We start from the raw sequence: 22,136 nt of genomic DNA, 5'->3' as shown, positions 1-22,136 counted from the left end.
ACAGACATGTACATATAAATGTAGAATCATGATCGCGGCCCACACCAAGAGTGTGTGAAGTGGGCGATTACCCTCGTTGTGTCAACAACTCAATAGTCTCTCCTCTAAGTTACAATACAATGCCGTTTTCTCAAATAGGTCATGTGCTTATTAGAGAAAACAGAAATTTAATGCCAAACATTTTCATACTAACCCCAAGTCGATCGAATAAGAATTGGATTTTATATGTTTTTTTTAGATCGGCCGGCTATTTACGGCACTGTTGCGGAACCCGTTAGCCAAGCGGGCCGTATATTTATGGTCCGGTTGCGTTAAAATGTTAACCCTTGGGACACTAAGGGTCATAATGGCTTCAACACCCACAGGGGCAAAATTCCAAAAAATTCTTTTGTCTTATAAAAGTGTTCATTTGTGTTCCCAGATCAAGGGGAGGGAGGGGGGGGGGGGGGGGGGGGAAATCGTAGGTGGCATATTTTGGGCGCAATAGGGCGGGGAAGTCTGGCAAAAAAGAGGCATTGACAGAGCAGTCGTCAGATGAGGTCTGCTCTGCCTGAGCTGTCAGGCGGGGGTTGCCTCAAAGATATTATTACCTAATTATTTCAATGTCTGATTTTTTCTTATTTTTTTTTTTGCAGTAATAGCATTCAATAGTGTGTATTGTGATATATTTGTATAATAAAATGTGTGAACCATCGCTGTACTCAAAATTATTGTGTTCATATTAGTGATTCAATTATTATGTTCATAAAACAATAAAGAAATAGTTTTGTTGTTATTACACTATATACACAGGTTATATATACGTATCTGCATGTTTTGTTCACCATAACGAACCACTAAGTTGGTATTGTGAGTCAAAAAGCAACGAAGAGTGGCCTTCACTAACCAGCCAGCCAGCCACTCGCCGCCACCTCCCTCACTCACCAACATACTCCTCCAACCATACTGTTTTTGCTTTTATTCACTATACACAGATGTTAAATATAAGTATCTACATGTTTTGTTCACCATAACTGTACATCTAAGCTTGTATGGTGAGTTCAAGCAATAAGAGACGTAGCCACACACATAGTCAGCTGGTGGCTGCTACCCTCTCTGCTTCAAGGCCAGATGCACTAATATTTCTCCTCCAACAATAGTGTTTGTGGTGTTATTACACTATATACACACATTATATATAAGTATCTACCTGTTTTATTCATCATACTTGTACAAATAAGCTGGTATGGTGCCCAAAGACCATAGTGGCCACCAGTAAACAACTTGACATGTCATGCAGATGACGCACCTCCCTCACCAAAATGGCAGCTCCCAACATACTCCTATTGCTGTTATTACACTCTATACACACATTATATATAAGTATCTACATTTGTGTTCACCATAGAGAACCACTAAGCAGGTATGGTAAGTCCAGTCAATAAAAGGTGGTCCCACACAGTCAGAAGATGACACCACTACCCTCCCTCCCTCACCATTACTCCTCCCACCATGGAGCACAGCGCTAAATATCACTACCATCCTACTATTATCAGAATCCTGGTCAGCTTTATCATAGTCAAGGGTCTTCTGTAATACTATCATCGCTAAATATTAGCATGTACATATATATTTTGATATTTTTAGGCGATGCTGTGGTCAAAAGCTGAACAGCGGTGTTGTGAGCTCGTGCTGTGTGCATCAGCCTTGGTGGCTCGCTCAGTACTGAGGCTCTTACACCCAGGAATGTTGACCACGATTTTTTTCTAGATGGCGTCTACCAACTATCGGTCGTGGCTGCACTATAGCTGCCCCTATCCCACGTGGGGCGTTTAAATGAAAGCGCTAGACACTAAAACTGCTATTAATGTATTGCGCGGTATCGTTAATGTTACGTTAATGTTGGTAGTGGTCTCCTTAGCTGTCTGGGTAAAATCAAATATATCTCAATATCATCCACTTGCAGAGTTGACACAGAGAAGAAATTCAAACCCCCCCCTCAAAAGGTATCTCAGATGGCGATAGGTAAACACAATCTGACCACCAAGGAAGGAAACCTGGCCCAAACCCAGTGCCAGATAACAACCAGGGAACACATGAGCTTTAGGGTTATGGACTTATATATGGAAGTACAACATGACAGATTATTTTAATTAAAATGCCCATCAAAATTTTACTACATAAATGTTACATTTTCTCTATAGGCAGACAATGAGTCATAATAACATGGCTGAAGATATGATCTCCAAACCACACACCAGAAAATGACTTTCTGATGTGTGGTTTGGTCATCATACCTTCATAACTTTAAGGACAATCATCATGTGCAACATAACTGCCTTACATGTATCTACAAAATTGCAATATATAATAGAGCAAATGCTTGAAGCCCTAAATTAATTTATAAAAACGATTTCTAATCAACACGTACAGCTGTGTCAGTAGGGTATTCTTCTTTCCATTGCTTCCCATTAAAAGTAGAGCTCCCTCTATTCCACCGGTACGCAGAAATAGCTCCACCAGCACTCAACTCTCGAAGACGGTGAACGAGGTAGTCTTGGTGTATTGTAACATCCAGGAATGGCACAACCTGATAAATGATGCAATATATGAAGCTGTTACTGATGATGGGCCAGGCATGGAGAGTAAAATTTCCAGATCCTCATCCAGGTACAATCCAGGTAGGCCTTCTGAAGATGCTTGAAACTTTAGGAGCTTTTATTATTTACAAGAACATTTATTTGAACTATATAAATTGCTTAAGAAAGAATTACAGTACTGTAATTGCAACTCACATCAGCCAGCTGCTTGAGCCCAGATATGTTCTGTGCCGTCTTCTTGAGCTTGTCAACACCAACACAACCTATCTGGATCTCGGGTGCTACTGATCTCAAGGCCTTGTTAGTAGTGTCAATATCTTGCACTAGCGGAACCAAAAGGTTTGCAGACATCCAAATCCGCAAATTTTCTGTAAACTATTTACATTACTGTAATTAAATTAAGGCAATAAATATCTGCCAAATCCTTCAGCATAACAAAAATATTGAGGTAATCTTGCGTACAAAATTTCATTGGAATACTCACATGAACCTTAACCTATCAGAGAAACAAATACAAAAATTTAAAATTGGTGGATTTTCACGATTAGAATTTGAAGTAAAGTTCCGCACAAGAATAAATCAAGATTTTGTTCTCTCCTTCCAATGATGATGCATTCTTAGGCAGTATTCAAGCTAACTTTTACATGTTTACTGACGTTTGTCCCTTTCCTACACAGGTTCTTGTCATCTCTCTCTACACTGTCAAGCACAATAAGATCTCAAATGTCATAAACAGAAATAGGTGCTGTATATAACTAAAAGAATCTGTTTCACAAGAGGGATGCGCTTGATAATCCAAATGATATAGGATCCTCTCCCATTCAAATTAGCCAATTTTTTTTACTAGGAATGTCCAAAAAACTTATTTTTAAAATTTATTCAAGTTTTCATTTGGTAAAAATCTCACTGACTGAAATTTTGATTCATGATGAAAGGCCAAGAACTCAAACTTGAATTTATTTTGGTTTCCCATTCAGAATAAATCTCAATAACCTGAATATTTATTCGAGTCAAAGAGGTCAAGAACCTGAACTGTAATATATCTGGGTGTTCATTTAGCATAAATCTCAATAATCCAAATTCCTATTCTGGTTAAAAGGTAGAAAACATGAACTCGTCTGGATTACCAGGACATTAGAATTACTGGAATCCAAACTTCCAAACTCTTGCAGCAGGTTTAACCAAATGCATAAATAAATAAATAGATCAACTGATATGAAGGCTGTTTATTTAACATACTTTATTCATGTGAAGATACACAAGAAAGGTATAATTGGATAGTCATGATAAAAAGACTAATTTGTGTGCACTCGCCTGACCCAACACAACTACAATATGGAAGGGCAGAGACAGCCCAGCCTTAGAAAAAAAAAAAAAAAACTAAATAAAAACAAGGTGGATTCCATGGAAAAAGCAAGAGCAACAAATGAGGTGCCTCCAACCTTGTGTAGCTGGTACTGCCACCTGGTGGTCAATGTGGCAGGCAGCTCACTAATTACCAGTTAGCCGAAGGATAATTGCCTATTTTGGTGACCCAAATTACTGTATTGTTTTGACAAACATTTTGACAACTTTCTTTATACTTCATTCCTTCATTCTGCCCGAAACGCTGCACGTACTAGTGGCTTTACAAGAATGTTATTACTATGCTATGTATCCTCACAATCCCAATGTACCTTCTTTTATATATATATAAATAAAATAAAAAAAATAAAAATTCACCTAGCTTTAAACAGGTACCTGGGAGTTAGGCAACTGTTATAGGTTACATCCAGTGGAAGGTCTTGGCCTAGTTGTACCTCAGTAAATTATTTAGCAAACCTCCTGTCCCCAACAATGGGAAACCATTGATTGCCAAAGACCTGGTGTTCTTTTAGGATCCTGAGCTATTGGCTTGGTGAGCAGAAAATTACCTGAAAGAGTTGCTCTGGGGAGACATTCCTTTTGCGCCATATTTTGCTGACGGTGTTGCTGCACAGGGTGGAAGTTTTGGAATCGTCACTCTTGCTGTCGGCAGAATTTGTTTCTTGGCCTGAAGATCAACATAAGCTCTAATTAATTTAATAAAAATAAAGAAAAACTAGACATAATCAGACTGCAATGCCAAGACAACTGAAAAATTTCACCATTTGAAGCAAATTTAATAAATCAGGAATAAAAAGTTACCAACCAAATAATTCCTATAAGTGATAAAAAAATATAGTATTTTCTGACACATAGGACACATGTTTTTGGTCAACCACCATTCACATATACTGTACTGTATTTACATGCACAAAATCATGTTTTTACCCTTACAAGACTACAGTACTTGAAAGTCACTTCCAATAAATGTAAAATGAAATATGCTAAGAAAATAAAAATCCACAAATATCTCTTTTAATTAGGTGTGTCTTATACTCCAGGAAATACGGTATTCTTAGGTTATAAACATTACAGATAAAAATAAAGCCAAAATTTTCTTCCTGAGCTGACTAAGATCATGAAAGTAATATGAAGAAATTTGTTATTCTAACATGTAGGACACAATGAAAATAACAAAGCTTATATATTTGAGAAAAAAAAAATTGAAAATCCAAATTACCAATGTCTTTGGTGGCAGCCTGGTAGACATTCTTGCGGAGGATACTACCATGGTCGGAGAGTTGCAAGTGAGGCGACGTTCCGTACGCCCACAGGGAACTGTTCATAGTGTTAGTGCTTTCTGATTGAGACACTGGAAAGTAAGGCCAAAATCTCAAAAAAAAAAAAAACAACATTGAATGTAATGAAACGCTATTTACTGGGTGAGACCCGGAGGCTCTCCGGAGCTTATCCAGGCTGATATGCTAATGTCAGACTTTGGCGTCAGTCATGTGAATGGAGTTCTATGAGCTTACCGGCTGCTCGATATCTCATGTCGTTCCCGGGCCCATTCGGGCCTGTGTCACCTTGGGTTGGCGGTTGCAGCCAGTTGTCTCGACTTTGAGTTGGGGAGTGTACAGTATTGTACTACCATCAAAAGCCATGCTCCCGAATGTCAGCTAGGACATGCTGCCACGACGGCAGCAAGAGCAGCGAATGTACGAACGTCATGGGCACGGAGATAGAACACAGGCTGGCTAGCTGCAATAACACGGCGGATAACCTGGGAGACCTTCACCAGCGAACAGGGAGGAACGGAACCGGATCAACCCAAAGCGCGTCCCGGACACAGAAGCCGTGGCGCGCAAATAACAGCGGAGGGCCACAACCGGACACAAAACACGATGCACCCCCGGCCTGACCAACAAGCACCAACAAACCAAGGACCCCTCCAGAAAGCAGCAGCCTCATTCCGTGCCAGAAAAAAGGGAGACAGCTGCAACCGAAAAAACCAATCGCCACGACCGAAGGAGCAGAAACCCCTGCATCAGAGGAGAGCAAGAAGCTCAGCGACCCAACCCCTAGAGGCAAATGCCAACAAGAAAAGTCTTCAAGAAACAAACCTGAACCGAAGGGGTCACAACCAACCGAGGAGAAGAAAGAGCACACTGTCCAGAGACCAGGACGGTTCAGGCGGAGCAAGAGCAGGCCGGAGGTGAAACAATGCATGAGACCGCTTACAAACGGCGCAGATGCAACACCAAGACCGGAAGCAAGCCGAAGCGGCTCCACCAGCGCCGCACGAAACGAAGCGACAGTATGCGGCAAGATGACGGCCCCAAACCCCCACCAGAAAAGCCAAGCTGACGTCAACAAATGTAGCCACCTAAGAAGAGACAGAAGGAAAAGGAAGGACTGCCAAAATACCCCATACTGCTGCCAAGAAGAAGCACGCAGGTGGGACACCAACAACGAAGCCACCTGACCACCAACCGAAGGTGAGAGACTCGAGGCAGAACCTAACCAGCCCCATCAAGGTTCATTCGAGCCCAGGAAGAGGCGGAGCCGCGGGACGATCTCGGGTGCGACCACCGAGCAAGCAGAGCCGGAAACCCAAGCCGGCAAAGAAGGAGATGGAACGTCTGCTGAACAGAAAACTCCCCAACGAGAGCAAGCTCGCCAGGAGATCGGAGACTACGGGTCTGACGCGAGACTACAGAGAAGGGACACTGCAAGACCCTGAAAATGCCAACAGGCAGGGCAAGCCAGGAAAACAGGAACCCAAACCTAGCAACAGGAGGGCCAAAAGGCACAAACAAAACACACAACCGTGTGTAGGAGAAAAACGAGAAAAAGATCAATGCACACAATTGCACACGCACCATATGACACAGGCGGAAGGAGCGCCCAAAGAAGCCAAAGAAATGCAAGAAGGAAACATTCCAGCGGCAGAGTAGTAAACAAATGGAATGCACGAGGAAGGGAAGTGATGGAAGCTGACCCCACACACAGCTGCACGTGCAGACATGACAAAGCCCAGGTGATGTCAGGGAAGCGACGGGAGAGAGGCAGGACGGAAGAGCCAAAGCTCAACCCCAGGAAGCACAACCAGGGGCGGACAACTAGGCGAGGACAGAGAAACCATTGTACATGGAAGGACCAAGCCAGGCACTCTAAGATGGGAAAGGAAAGAGGGACCCCAGATAAGACCACAAAAAACGCCACAAGCAATCCCCAACACGCAACGCCAGGCACAAAACTGCAGCAAAATGTCACCCCACAACCTCCTGACAAAGTAACAAGTACCACATGTCACCATGGTACACGTTACCAATGCACACATGCACCAGCAACACGCAACATGTAACATGCAACATGTAGTAACTTCTCTCGGCGAAGGCAGAGAAATGGTGGAGGCTGACTCCAGACAGGGTCAAATGTAGATATGATAGAGCCCAGCAGGCCCAGGAACCTGCACACCAGGCGACCGACGGCAGAAAGGCAGCACCAAAGAGCCAGAGCTCAATCCCCCAAGCACAACCAGGTGAGCACAACTAGGTGAGTACATAACCTGCACCTCAACCATCATACCTCGTAATATGGATGAGGTGGGCCCCTTGATCGACTCGAGCATGGGTTGGACATGCATATGAGTGGGACTGGACGGGTCGAAATAGGGGCAATCATCTATGTGCTGACGGATGCCGAATGCCCCCGTCGCTACCCCCGGAAGAGGAATTTCCCAAGATCGCCCAAGTCTCAAAACTAACGAAGCCCCGCCCCGACCCCGAACCCACAGATGGTAAGGATCCGGATGCACGTAGGAAGGGGGGACCAGACTAGACCACAACAGGGGAAAGACAAGGGGGCGTGGAAGGAACCGAAGCAACCAACACCCCCAAGCCCCAACACCAACTAAAACGGGGCAGCCTTGGGGGTTCCGGGGAGCAAACAACTGAGTGTGTTCCCACCATCGAAGCTCAACGTGCAATGCCCTTGCTGCCTGCACCCACAGAGTCAGCATAAGACTGGGTAACCGAGTCACAACAAGCAACAAAACTCGCAGGACTCCAGGCCATAGATGTCACCGACCCTCAAACTCGCTGGAAGCTATGGGGAACTCCGGGGTCACATCCATCGGGCCCGCGCGCCCCCAGGGGTTTCCCAGGGTCCTGAGCATTTACTATAATAGGACTCGTGCTCAGGTAATCCCAGGCAGGGTACTGCTAACTGGCACCCAAATCTACCAAACAACCTTCTAAGAACTGAACCCCCAGGACATGTACACTCACGGGGACCTAGCAGGGGAAACCACTGGAAGGAAGAATACTTGGCACACAGGGGACATAGGGGGCAAGAACAAAGGCAGACCCCCACCAGGCAGATAAACAAAAAGAAAAAGAAAACCCCACAAGAGGACAGCGTACCCAGGCGGAACAGAGCCAGCCGCCATGATTGGTGAAAACAAGCTGCGCAGTACCCTGCGCCCTACCAGTGCAAAACTGCCCCTTACCCTAAGGCGAACAAGGGAGACAGAACACCCCGAGCACACAAAGGGCGACCAAAAACCAAGCAGTAAACGGCCTAGCAGGGGCAGAACCCAAGGAACTTGTGGAAGGTGGCCACAAGCCCCAAGGGCAGTACTTACAGGGCACCTAGGGAAGGAAACCCTAGGCACATGCAGCCCGAGTACGGGAGAATCACTCCTGGCTCACGCACCACCTAGAAGACAGTCACCACACTCTAGGTGCTGAAACAACCACCTGAGCTGGAACACACGACCTCAGCCTCTAGCATCAGCCGAAGAACTGATGGTGGATAGCCGGCGCGGCAGGTCTGGGGCTCCCCCTTTTCCCTCCCAGGAAGAAGGGAGCTGCGCAGACAGCGGCGCAGTGACATATGATGTCATGATCGTTTGCTCATTTCTTGTAGGGGAGTTCTATCCACTTTTTCAGCTAGTGGTAGCAATTTTCACCAGAATAGGGGTTTGTTTTGAGACGCTTACCTTTCTGGGTGCCTGACCCGGTCAATGGCAGACATAGAATGCTTCCAACCACACAGGGTTTCTATAGGCCATTGCCCCCTTGCCTCTCTGAGGGGGCCAGGTTCTGACTCGTGGTCCCCGGTAGACCCATAGAACTCCATCCACATGACTGATGGCAAAGTCTGACATTAGCATACCAGCCTGGATAAGCTCCGGGGAGCCGAAGGGGCTCCCCTCAGAAAAGGATACAGTAATTCAATTTGCATAATGAAATCACAAGAACGTGATGAATCTATGAATAAATTATTGAAGCTGTATGATGAAGCAGGTGTTCAAAAGAGTTCAAGGGTTTCGGTTCAGTTCTGTTCTACGGCTTCAATATTTATTCCAAGTTTAGAGTAGAGATAAAATAAAGCAGATCCAATGCACTGGTACAGTCTTGAACCACTTGCATTGTTCAACTGGAAATCTTGTGAATGTGTGAAACATTTGCCCGAAAAGCAATCTGTCTGTGTAACACTGCAATAATGTACCATTTAATCACTAAAATAAACAGATAAATATTCACATACACACACACACACACACATGCCCAGATGGAGTTTCACCTCGGGTTCTGAGAGATACTTGCTTGATACCTGCTAGATAGGGTTCTGGGAGTTCCTCTACTCCCCACGCCTAGCCCCAGGCTTGGCTTGACTTGTGATGGTATATAAAGTGTACCAAGGAAAAAATCTACTTTCTTAACCCAAGTGACTAACATCATGTATGCCTACATTTGTACATCCCCTAAGACACCTTAGAGGAACCAAGGTGCCAACTCAAGGGAACTAGCCACAAAAGCATCAACTGCAAGACTACTAAAACAGCAGGCACCGAAGACAGCTTTATGAAGCATTTATCTACCATATCATTAACACAAGAGGAGCACATAACTCATTTGCTGACTTTGATATGGAAAATGCTGTTGTTACTGTACTGTATACTATATTTAAACATTTAAATCCAATAAATGTGTTACAATGCCAAACTAAATTGAGAATTTGCACCCGAGCTCAGCATTCCACTTCAATTGATTTTTCAGGCATCCCTGAGTACAGAGATCCTGACATATATATGAAAAGGCTAACATAGTTCCAATCTACAAAAGTGGCAGCAGGGAAGACCCTCTTAATTATTGACCTGTATCATTGACAAGTATAGTAATCAAAATATTGGAAAAACAATTATAGTTAAATGGGTAAATGCCTGGAAAAAATCATGTAATAACAGACAGTACGATTTTCGATCAGGAAGATCCTGTGTAACGAATTTACTTTGTTTCTATGATAAAGTCAGAGATTTTACAGGAAAGAGATGATTGGGTTGACTGCATCTATCGAAGGACAAAAAAAAAAAGCAGCAGCCTTTTTGACAAATTTCCTCGTAAGAGGTTTTTCTGGAAACTGGAATATATTGGAGGAGTGACAAAGAGAGCCTTCTAATTTCAAAAGCTTCAGAGAGGACAAATAAATTTCTGACAGAAAAATGAGGGCAGTAATCAGAGGCACTATATCAGACTGGAGAGATGTCACAAGTGGAGTACCACAGGGTTCAGTTCTGGCACCGGTGATGTTCATTGTCTACATAAACACTATCAGATGGAACACAGAATTATATGAAAAATGTTTGTGGATAAGATACTGTTGAGGATAAGAAACTTAGACAATTGTCATGCCCTTCAAGAAGATCTGGGCAAAATAAGTGTATGGAGCACCACTCCATACACTTACATTCCATTTATTCACATTAAATCAAATTTAAGTGAATAAATGCCATGTTATGGAATGTGGAATAGGAGAAAACAGACCTCACACAACCTACAAATTATGTGAAAAAGCTTTAAAAAATTCTGATAAAGGGATCTAGGGGGCAATTCTAAATAGAAAACTATCACCTGAGGACGAAATACAGAACATTGTGTGAGGAGCCTATGCAACACTTTCCAATTTCAGAATTGCTTTTAAATACATGGATGGTGAAATACTAAAGAAATTGTTCAAGACCTTTGTGAGACCAAAGCTGGAATATGCAGCAGTTGTAAGGTGCCCATATCTTAAGAAGCACATCAACTGGAAAAGGCATAAAATCATGCAACTAAATGACTCCAGGAACTGAAAGACAAGAGCTACGATGAGAGATTAGAGGCAAACATGCCAAAACTAGAAGATAGAAGAAAAAGAGCTGATATGATCACTACATACGAAATGACAAAATTGATAAGGAGAATTCCCGAGACCTGGAACTTCAAGAACAAGAGATTACAGATTTAAGCTAACTAAACAAAGTTGTCAAAGAAATACAAGAAAATTCACTTTTACAAACAGTGGTTGACAGTTGGAAAATGTTAAGTGAAGTGGTGTTGGGGGCCAAAGCTGTCAGTAGTTTCAAAGCATCATATGACAGAGTGCTGGGAAGACAGAACACCACAAGCATAGCTCTCATCCTGTAACTACACTTAGGTCATTACATACACAAACACAACTGCACTTACTGATCTGTTGGTGTTTTTTCCGTTCTTTGTGTTGATATAAATAGGCGAAGAGTTCTGCTTCATTACAGATAGGATTACGATGCAGTTTAGGAGAGACCGGACTGCTAGCACTGCTGCTGGGCCGGGGACCAAGAAGCGAGTCCGATAACTGAGATTGTGAGAAGGAATGCTGCTGTGGGCTCTGGAATTTGAAATAAATAAGTATAAAACTATGCACAAATAAGTAACCTAACACGCACATATGAACACCCTCACATGAAAAGACATGAAGGTGAAAATGTTTCACTCCATCCTGGAGCCTTATCAAGTCATGACACAAGCCCACTCCTGCTATGTCATGACTTGATTAGGGGTTAAGAAATATTGAAACAATCACTTTCACTATTTTAATGTGTGTAGAGCATTTATAAAATTATCATAGCAACTACAACATATAATACCAATATAATATTCATTAAGATTAACCACATGGTACAACAGCCTACTCAGTAAGGCAACATGCACAATTTAGTTTAATAAATAGGAATAATAAATAAATGACCCAACCCACTCATCTATATCTATAACATAGACTCTGCCTGCCTGTCCAAGGGTTGGAGGCCAGACACTTGGGGCTAGCCTCACCCAACTTTCCAAGATGACACATGCTGGGCAGGGAGTGTCATAGGCCAGTTGGTGGAATTGCTTTAAGAAATATCTCCATTCATAGACCACCCCCCATGCAATTTCCATGAAGTCAGAAATATTTGTTTCTCCACATAGAATTCTTCAGCAGTTACAGCACTTCATAATAATAAATTTTGAGAGGTGGAGGGAGGAGAGAGGGTGGGGAAGAGGGGAGTGGAATAGAGGGGAGGACAAAAGGGAGAAGAGGCATGGAAGAGGAGGTAAGAAGAGGGGATGAGAAGGGATGGAAAGAAGAGGGGGGGTTAAGAAGGAATGGAAAGAAGAGGGGATAAGAAGGGATGAAAAGAAGAGGGGTAAGAAGGGATAGAAAGAACAATGGGTAAGAAGGGATGCAAAGAAGAGATGTAAGAAGGAATAGAAAGAAAAGGGATAAAAAGGGTTGGAAAGAAGACGGGAAAGAATGGATTGAGATAAGAAGGAGCAAGAAGGGATGGAAACGAAGCATCAACCACCCAAGGACCCCTCCAGGAAGCTGTTGGCTCATTCTTCACCAGAAAAGAAGAAGAAGGCTGCAAATTAATAAACCTACCACCAGGACCAAAAGAGCAAAAACCCCTGTGCTGGAGGAGAGCATGAAGCTCCCCAATCTGACCCCTCAGAGGCCACCATGAACCTAGGACAGGAGAGAAGAGAGAGCACCCTGTCCAACGACCAGGACAGCTCAGGCACGAGACAATGCACGAGACAGCTTGCAAAACGGAGCGGAAGTAACATCCACCCAGAGCGGCTCTGCCAGCACTGCACGATATAAGGCAACAGTATTTGGCATAAGACGACGGTCCTGAAACAACCAAGAGAGAAAGGACAAAACAACCCGTTCCGAAATCAAAGACAACCTAAGGAAGAAGAAGAAAAAAAGACCGCCAGGAGACTTCATACCGCCACCGAAACAAAACATGCAGGTGGGACACCATAAACGAAGCCACCTGATCACCATACAAGTACTCATCTAATTGTACTCACCAAATTGTGCTTGTGGGGGTTGAGCTTTGTCTCTTTGGTCCCGCCTCTCAACTGTCAACCAACTGGTGTACAGATTCCTGAGCCTACTGGGCTCTATCATATCTACATTTGAAACTGTGTATGGAGTCAGCCTCCACCACATCACTGCCTAGTGCATTAACTACTCTGACACTGAAAAAATTCTTTCTAAAGTCTCTGTGGCACATCTGGGTATTAAGTTTCCACCTGTGTCCCCTTGTTCGTGTCCCACCCATGCTAAAGAGTTTGTCTTTGTCCACCCCTGTCAATTCCCCTGAGAATTTTGTAGGTGGTTATCATGTCTCCCCTTACTCTTCTGTTTTCCCAGGGATGTGAGGTTCAGCTCCTTTAGCCTTTCCTCGTAGCTCATACCTCTCAGTTTCGGGACGAGCCTGGTGGCATACCGCTGAATCTTCTCTAACTTTGTTTTGTGTTTAACTAGGTATGGACTCCAGGCTGGAGCTGCATATTCCAGGACTGGTCTGACGTAAGTGGTATACAGGGTCCTGAACGATTCCTTACACAAGTTTCTAAAGGCAGTTCTTATGTTGGCCAGTCTAGCATATGCTGCTGATGATATCCTTTTGATGTGGACCTCTGGGGACAGGTTCAGTGTGATATCAACCCCCAGATCTTTCTCTCTATTTGACTCTTGCAGGATTTCACCTCCCAGATGATACCTTATGTTCAGCCTCCTGCTCCCTTCGCCTAATTTCATTACCTTACACTTCTTCAGTTGAACTTTAGCAGCCATTTTCTAGATCATTCCTCCAGTTTGTCCAGGTCACCCTGTAGTCTGTCTATCTTCATCCGTCTTGATTCTTCTCATAATTTTTGCATCATTAGCAAACATTGAGAGGAACAAGTCTATACCCTTCGGAAGATCATTTACATATATTTGAAACAGGATGGGTCCAAGTACTAAGCCCTGTGGGACTCCGCTGGCGACATCTCGCCACTCTGATGTCTCCCCCCCTCACTGTTACTTGCTGTTTCCTGTTGCTTAAGTACTCCCTTATCCACTGGAGCACCTTCTCTTTTATTCCTGCCGGTTGCTCGTAAACGAGCACAAATTGGTGCTTGTTTACGGGTAACTTTAGGCTTTCCTGAGGGGAGGCATGCCAGGCTTTTGTACATTATATTCATATACACCTGTAGGGAATTCATTTGCAAACACAATGATACCAAAACGAGCAACGTAGCACGAGAATTAAGGTGAGAAAACTGAAACGAGTATAAACATTTTACTAATTTTATGCGCTCACGGGTAACTTTTCCGCCTTTAGGCTTTGCTGTGGGGAGTCTCGCCAGGCTTGTGTACATTATATGCATATACATCTGCAGGGAATTTAATTGCGAACACAATGATACCAAAACGAACGATGTAGCACGAGAATTAAGGTGAGAAAACTGAAACGAGTATACACATTTAGGCGTCGCCGACGCTCGCCCACAACATTGGCTCCATGATGTCAAAGTTTGCGGCGCACTCGTGGGATGCGCGATAGTGTTAATTGCGAACACGATGATACCAAAACGAACGATGTAGCATGAGAATTAAGGCGAGAAAACTGAAACGAGTATACACGCTTAGGCGTCGTCGCACGCTCGCCCGCACCATTAGCCCCATGACGTCAAAGTCTGCAGCGCTCACGCAAAATAATGTTAATACTTTAACCATATGTATATGCATACTATATAAATTTACCCCCCCCCCCCCAAAGATTGTGTATGGAGATAGCTCTAGAATTAATATAAATTTACATTTCATTTAGTAAGATTTATTCAATTTCAATTTTGCATTTAATAAAAAAAGAGATCCATAGGCAATGGTTCTGTAATTTTTCAATATTAAGAATGGTCCTTCGAAACATTTAACATTATTATTTACTAGAGCTAGATTTCCCCTCAGGTTAAGCCCCGAAATCATTCCATGGGTAACCTCAAGGTAAGGTAACCGGGACCCAAAGCTAACAAGGGGGGAAGATCAAAACTGAAACCCCTGTGATGTGTACAATCACGGGGGCCTAGCAGAAGGCCACCAAATTATTATAAGTGGTCCAATAGCCATACCAGGCAAAGCATAAAAAAAGAAAATAAAAAACCCGCAAAAGTACAACGTCCCCAGAGGAAACAGGAACTGGACGCTGCGTAGGTAGGCTGGCTGTGAAACACCTTTACAATATATATACAGTACAGTACAGCAATACAATCAGCAACAATACCAAGTCCTACCAAAGGCCAAACAAGAACCACAAAACCCCAGCTGACCCCAAGAGCAGGGTAGATGCCGGGCAGCAAGAACCCCTACAGAAATGGCGTCCCAAATGCACCAGGGAAGAGAACCCTAATATGCAAGGGTAGTACTCATAGGGCACTTAGGGGAAGCTGCCCTAAGTGCATGCAGCCCCGGTACACTTCAGGTACACCTGGCCACAACACCAAACCACGAACAGCAGAGGACACCACTAAGGCAAAACACTGTGTAGGAAATCGAGGCCAGAGATGAAGACAGCCCTGGTTTGCATCAGCCAACGAACTGGAAAGGCTGGGTCACCAGCACGGGGGGCTCCCCCCCTTCCCCCTGCCTCTGTTTGGTTTTCGGTTGCAATTTTCTTACCACGTGGGGTCTGTTTTGTTATGCCTACCTTTCTGGGTGCCTAACCCTGGTCAATGACAAAGAAAATCCCCAACCACAGGGGGGGTTTTCCAGGACCATTGCTCCTGTGCCTCTCTGAGGGGGGCCAGGTTCTGGCTCGCGGTCCCCGGTAGGCTGAACTCCTATGAGTAATGCCGTGGTCTAATGAATTGCATATTAGCCCAATAGCTCCAGGAAGCCAAAGGGGCTCCCTTCAGAAAAATCTGTAAACTGCAAGATTGAGGAGAGCAGAGATGGTGTGGGCATGCTAAATGAATGGATAATACTAGACTAATGAAGGGAGTGCATTTAAGTGAATTTGAAGGTAGGAGAAGAGGAAGGCCATGAAGAAGATGGGTAAATACAGTGAGTGAATGAGTGAGGGGGCAAGGAGAGTGTAGACAATACACAGGATAGGGGTAACGAACAAGGCTGGATATAAGTGATTGCATGGAGAGATAATGTAATGAATATAATTCATGAGCAGCATTCTCCACCTGGTCTTAGGAAGCAGTGGATGACTGTGGATGACTGATGGAGTGTGGTAGTTCTTGTTTATCCATACATAACATTGTCAATGACATTTTGAATGGGCAAGTGATATTTTATTTGTTATTATTTAATATTTATTATGCTCCAATTATATTTTAAAGCAACAAGGCATTTTGACACCTAATAAGGATTCCCAATTAAATTTCCATTGTACGCATATTTATTCCAATATTTAAAAATTGATTTCACATGCAAAGTAGCATTAACATTTCTGTTGTGTATGCATTATATTTTAGGTGAATGCTAAAACTATAAATCACTGAAGGTGGGCAACTTTCTAAAAGATTGTTACGCAATTATAGTATTGTACTAGCTATGCTCAGTAATCCTAATCACATGGGGCCCACCCCCATTTGAGTTAGCCAAACATTTGACTTAAAAAAAATTCTTACCAGGAATGTCTAAAAATGAACAAATTTGCAAGTTTTTGCACCACAAAATTCAAAACACTCACTGTGTACTTAATTACTCGAACATAAATTGATTCAGGTTACCGAAATTGGGATTACCGAGCTCTTATAGGTACTGTAGTCACAAAAATGGAATCAAGACGATATAAAAAAATTTAGTTTTATCTCACATTCATAATGTTATAGGAAGAATTCAGTAAAGATGACTGGTTGCAATGATATGCCCAAGAGTTAGCCGTAACAGATCCACCGCTGCTGCTTGTCAAGCTGAAGTTCAGACCTGTTAAAATGATTCAAAGTTAGTTACTAAGGTAAAGATGACAAGTTTATAACATTCTTCTTCTTCTTCAGATTATTCTTATTGTTGTTGTTGTTAATGTCAACTCAGTTTAAAACCTATACATATTTTATTTATTCAACAAAATCATCCTTTCTTAACCCTTTGGCCATGAAAGTAGACACTTCGTCACCAACACAAAATTCTTCTTTATTGCAATAAGTGATATTGTTCACTTTTTCAGACAATCTTCTGTATACTGAACTGTAATGTTATCTTACCATAATCAACAACTTGAAAACTACAAATATATACAACTCAGTACGCATGTGTTGCCAAGAAGTAGTAGTGACAATCAAAAACATTTCTCCTTTCAGCCTACACCCACCCTTATCCAGCAGAATATTTCACTAGAACTATTCTAATTATAACCAAAAGTATCAGGCTTAACATGCAATTTTAAACCAGTTACACAAAACTATGCATACTTGGTAGCAATGTACAGTACAGGCTTCACTATACATTGGTTTTTATTCTAGAAACTTTTGTTACCTCCTACATTCCTGCCCTTATAACAATGTACAGGATGTTGAATTCTTCTTAGAGCCATAAGGCACTCTACATTATATTGGTTGTATTTGAATAGCACATAATTTAATAAATATAATCCAAAAGGTAATTTTCTTGGATTGTTTCCCACTGAAACAAAATTTAGTGTTTCTTCTAAAATACCGAATTTGTTAGAATTCATGGACAATTTTCCCCCTTTATATTACAAGTTCAGGTAACATTTTTATCTTGTTAATGAGTATGTTGTACCATTTATACTGTCATACATAAAAGACTTTTATTATTAAAATTTAGCTGAAAAATGTAATATTTGTAGATACACTATAAGTTGTTATAAATAAAACCTATCTGTATATCTGGCATCACAGAGCCAGCAATTATATTAATAAAAAACAGAAAAATGATCTCTACCAAATTGACAAAAACAAATTTTTTTTTAAATAAACAACACACATAATTATCACGATTTACCTGGACTATCAACAGATGATCCTGGACTCTGCATGGCTGGGGAGCCCTGACAGGAGAGGTTTCCCCAAGACGCCGTAGACATATTAACAGGCGAGACAGCTGTTGGGGGGCTCATGGGCGATGAGCCACGTAATGTAGCATTGAACAAAGACGAGAGAGAGACTGACTTGTTAGCAACTGGTGTGGAGTTCAATTTCTTGGGTGTTGCTGGTTTAAATCCAACATCTAAAAAGGAATTTATTGACATAAGCCCAATGTCAATTTAATACTGTACTTACAGTATTTAATATTTATGAATATTAAGTATGTTGAGGAATAGTTGAGATTATGCTTAATCCTCCATGTTTGTTCCAAAGATACAAAATCAACCACAAATTTGCTGCCATAGGAGACACCTATTATACAAGGATATTTCGAAGATTTTTTTTATAATACAGTATACTTATTGCAAGTGATTTCAAAGTGCAACTTCCCCATTTCCATGCTCTTTTTTGCAAGAAAACAAGCTTAAAGTTAATGTTAAAACAATGGATCCTATTTGCCATAACAAATTAATATTAACATAAGCTAACATTATTATAAAACATAACATCAAATGGTATATACCTGTTTCATTTATAGAGAGAAGGGACCGTTGCTTGTCATTCACTTCTATGGTACTAAGCATGAAAAAGTTTATTGCATAGCTTAAGGTGAGCTTGACTAAGGCAGCAGTTGCTACGACACAGAGGACCAGGCATGTCCACCACCACAACTTGCTCCGACCACTCAGGTTCCCACCGTCTTTCCTGAAGACAAGCACCATTCATTACATTACTGTACTGCCAACTCATCCTCTCGCCTAATACCTCTCATTTCTTAACAATTTACCAATCCGTTAAAAATATGACCTATTCATAAATATTAAAGCACTGCATGATTCATGTTTTCTTTTAATCAGCCTTGAAGGACTCGGTGGGTTGTCTTGAGTTTATATATTTCTGGTTAGGATAAAGAGTTGCATCTTTCACATAGCTTGAGATATCTCGAGATGATTTCGGGGCTTTAGGTGTCCCCGCGGCTCGGTCCTCGACCAGGCCTCCACCCGCAGGAAGCAGCCCATGACAGCTGACTAACACCCAGGTGCCTATTTTACTGCTAGGTAACAGGGGCATAGGGTGAAAGAAACTCTGCCCATTGTTTCTCGCCGGCGCCTGGGATCGAACCCAGGACCACAGGATCACAAGTCCAGTGTGCTGTCCGCTCGGCCGACCGGCTCCCTCTAATACTGTATATGCTGTGTACTGTATATGCTGTTTACATTACTGTATACAAGTACTATATGTACCCATGGCACTATAGTTTATTACAATGTACAGTACCACATTGCACTTACAGTAGGAACTGGCTTTATATGCATTAATGAAGTGTGATGTATCATTTAACAATAATTTTTGACACATTATCCTTAATCAGTATTGCATATAGAAAAGAATATACTGTAGTCTACTGTACAAGATTCTGAAAGAAATTTATTTTATGAAAACCACAAAAATGGTACAGTAGTTAGTTCATGTATATTTAAAGGCACATTTATATTGTTTATTATTATTTAAAAATTTCACAGGAGGTATTTTTCTTTATGATTCAGAATAATGAATCAAAAGGTGGTAAATTCTAATAATTCCACATATAAGGCCGGCAACTACCGAGCCTCATCCTACCAGTCAAAAGAGAGCTCTGCACATTATAAACATTTTACTGTATTATATTACACTGCTGTGCATTTTCAATTTTTATCCATAAAATATTAGGGTAATTTTAATTTTTTTCTAGTGATATATTTTATATTATTTTTTTTTCTGTTTCAAACTATTTTGTTCATTAATTTATAGTTGCAACTTTTCTCTCTTTACTTCAGAAACTTTTTTCCCTTCCATACACAAGCCTGTTGTACCGGAACAAATGGTAATAATCCAAGCTAAACACTATTTAAGGCTCTGGATGCTATGTACTTGCCAATACAGTATTAACTTATATTCATCATCAGATTCATCACAAAATTAGAAGAAAACTCACAGGTCATGTACTAGCACAGCAATGAATAAAACAATGAATGCAGCCCATTTCTTGCATGAGGTAATGGTCTGCCCGGCAGATTTGCGGGAGAGGACTTCTTGAACTAGGGTAGACACCTGTGCCATTACTCCATTACCCGACAACACCTGGAAATAATGCAGATTTACATTGAGAAGCTTTACTAATAACCGATTTATAGAAATCATTAGTTGTGGCTGGACAGACAATCCAGAGCCTTCACTTTCCATTTCCAGAACAAATAAAGTTTTTTTTAATGATAATATAATCATAAGGGAGGCTCCTTGTTCTTGGCACTGTCATCCTTCTTTGTGTACATTCAAGCGAATTTATGTCCATCCTATAGTACAGTAGAAGTGGGGCCTAATAGGAGTAAAATAAATATAATGAATAACATTAAGTGACTTGAGAAAATCCACCAGGACTATGAGGTGGGCACGACATTGCTAGTCCACATACTAGCAATGTCGTACACGTACTAGCAAACTAGTACTTATGACCACGATATTGCTAGTCATGTACTCTACCACTAGACCACCGAAAACTTGCGAGTCATGTAACCGGATTTCTACTAAAATCACGGCTAGTCTGAAGCCAGTCCGTTTACATATAAAATAAAAAATAAAAATAAAATGTTTATTCAGGTAAGGTACATACATACAAGAGATTTTACATAATTTGATCGATTTATAGATGGAGCTAGTACATACAATGCCTAAAGCCACTATTACGCAAAGCGTTTCGGGCAGAGTATGGCCCACAAGTTCTCGGGTGGAAGAGCAGAGTGGTCCCATACCTTACGTCCCAACTTCAGAAACACAAATTACATTAATTATTGTGATATATATCAATGAGAAAATCCACTAGGACTATGAGTGGGTCACAGCCCTTGTGGGTTATACATAAAAACTTGGCTTCAGTAGGGCCTCCAAACTTTCTGTGATTTCAGTAGAAATCCTCTAGTGGTAGTGAAGCTTGTTTGGTTTGTTACTGGGCACCAATCTCTAACTGTAGCCTCTGTTCACCCAGCAGTGAGTGGGTTCCTGGCTGTTAAAGAATTTGGCGGGTCATATTCCAGGGAAAATTAGGATTAAGGACTTGCCCGAAAAGTTACACGTGCTGGTGGCTTTACATGAATGTAAGAACTCGTGTAATATAAATAAAAAAAACAAAACAAAACAAAAACAGAACGAAGTTTAAATTAAACTAAACAAATTAATAGGGTCTACGACCCATAAAGCTGTGCATGTTAGTGGTTTGAAGCTGTATTATTTATGCACCAAAATCTCTACTAATACAGCCCAAAGCACCTTATACACGAGTAAATACAAACTAAATAGTTAATTCAAAAGCGACGGAGGTGGCAACATTATGTTGTGATGCCCTTTCATCTTCCCTATTCAAACTATTCTTGTAATTTTTGTCAATTTTTAAATTACGTGTGAGACGAAAGAAGTGGAGACTCCCTCTTGCAGGTGAGAGTGAGAGGTGGTGTGTGGAGGCGAGTGTGAGGTCGAGGCTGAGTGTCAGAGTGCCTTGGTCAGCCTCCAGCTCCTGTAAACACCCGCCACCACCGCCGCCACGTTGTTTGTACACTCACACTAAGTCGCTAACTCCACCGATCCGCCGCCCCAATTTATTTATTTATTCATTTATATATTTATATACAAGAAAGTACCTTGGGGTTACGAAGGTACATAGCAATGATGATTTTACATTCTTGTAAAGCCACTAGCACGCATAGCGTTTCGGGCAGGTCCTTAATATAATATTTATGTACTTTACTTTTGCACAGGTATGCATTGTATGTACTAGCTCTATCTATAAATTCATCAGTATTTGTATCACACCCTATATGTATGTACTTTACCTGAATAAACATTTGAATTTGAATTGAATTTGAATTTGAAAAGGTAATTTTAAGTAGGTAATTTCTAGCAAAATTAACAAAAAATGTTTACAGTTACATACTACTCCATCTCGAGTGCGAAAAGATACGTGAATTCAGAGATAATTCTATAACAAATGTTCTGG

The 22,136-nt window shown here is 41.7% G+C and overlaps 1 protein-coding gene across 1 annotated transcript in view; it reads right to left on the bottom strand.

The window, feature by feature from the left end:
• The window catches only part of LOC123755934 (transmembrane protein 209), a 29,782-nt gene extending 8,063 nt beyond the window's left edge, over window positions 1–21,719 (bottom strand). Inside the window, exons 1-10 of the mRNA XM_045738904.2 lie at window positions 21,542–21,719; window positions 20,085–20,230; window positions 18,633–18,814; window positions 18,027–18,251; window positions 16,879–16,988; window positions 11,441–11,621; window positions 5,164–5,295; window positions 4,493–4,611; window positions 2,775–2,954; window positions 2,411–2,569 (exon numbers count right to left, since the gene is read on the bottom strand). Coding sequence (XP_045594860.2) covers window positions 2,411–2,569; window positions 2,775–2,954; window positions 4,493–4,611; window positions 5,164–5,295; window positions 11,441–11,621; window positions 16,879–16,988; window positions 18,027–18,251; window positions 18,633–18,814; window positions 20,085–20,209 — 1,413 coding nt within the window. The 5' untranslated portion in view covers window positions 20,210–20,230; window positions 21,542–21,719. The remainder of the gene's footprint in view (window positions 1–2,410; window positions 2,570–2,774; window positions 2,955–4,492; window positions 4,612–5,163; window positions 5,296–11,440; window positions 11,622–16,878; window positions 16,989–18,026; window positions 18,252–18,632; window positions 18,815–20,084; window positions 20,231–21,541) is intronic.
• Window positions 21,720–22,136: the final 417 nt, after the last annotated feature.

The sequence above is a fragment of the Procambarus clarkii genome, chromosome 43 (assembly GCF_040958095.1).
Source record: "Procambarus clarkii isolate CNS0578487 chromosome 43, FALCON_Pclarkii_2.0, whole genome shotgun sequence".
In the NCBI taxonomy this organism is placed as follows: Eukaryota; Metazoa; Arthropoda; class Malacostraca; order Decapoda; family Cambaridae; genus Procambarus; species Procambarus clarkii.
The sequence above is the reverse complement of the archived record's forward strand: the minus strand, read 5'-3'. Positions and strand labels throughout refer to the sequence as shown.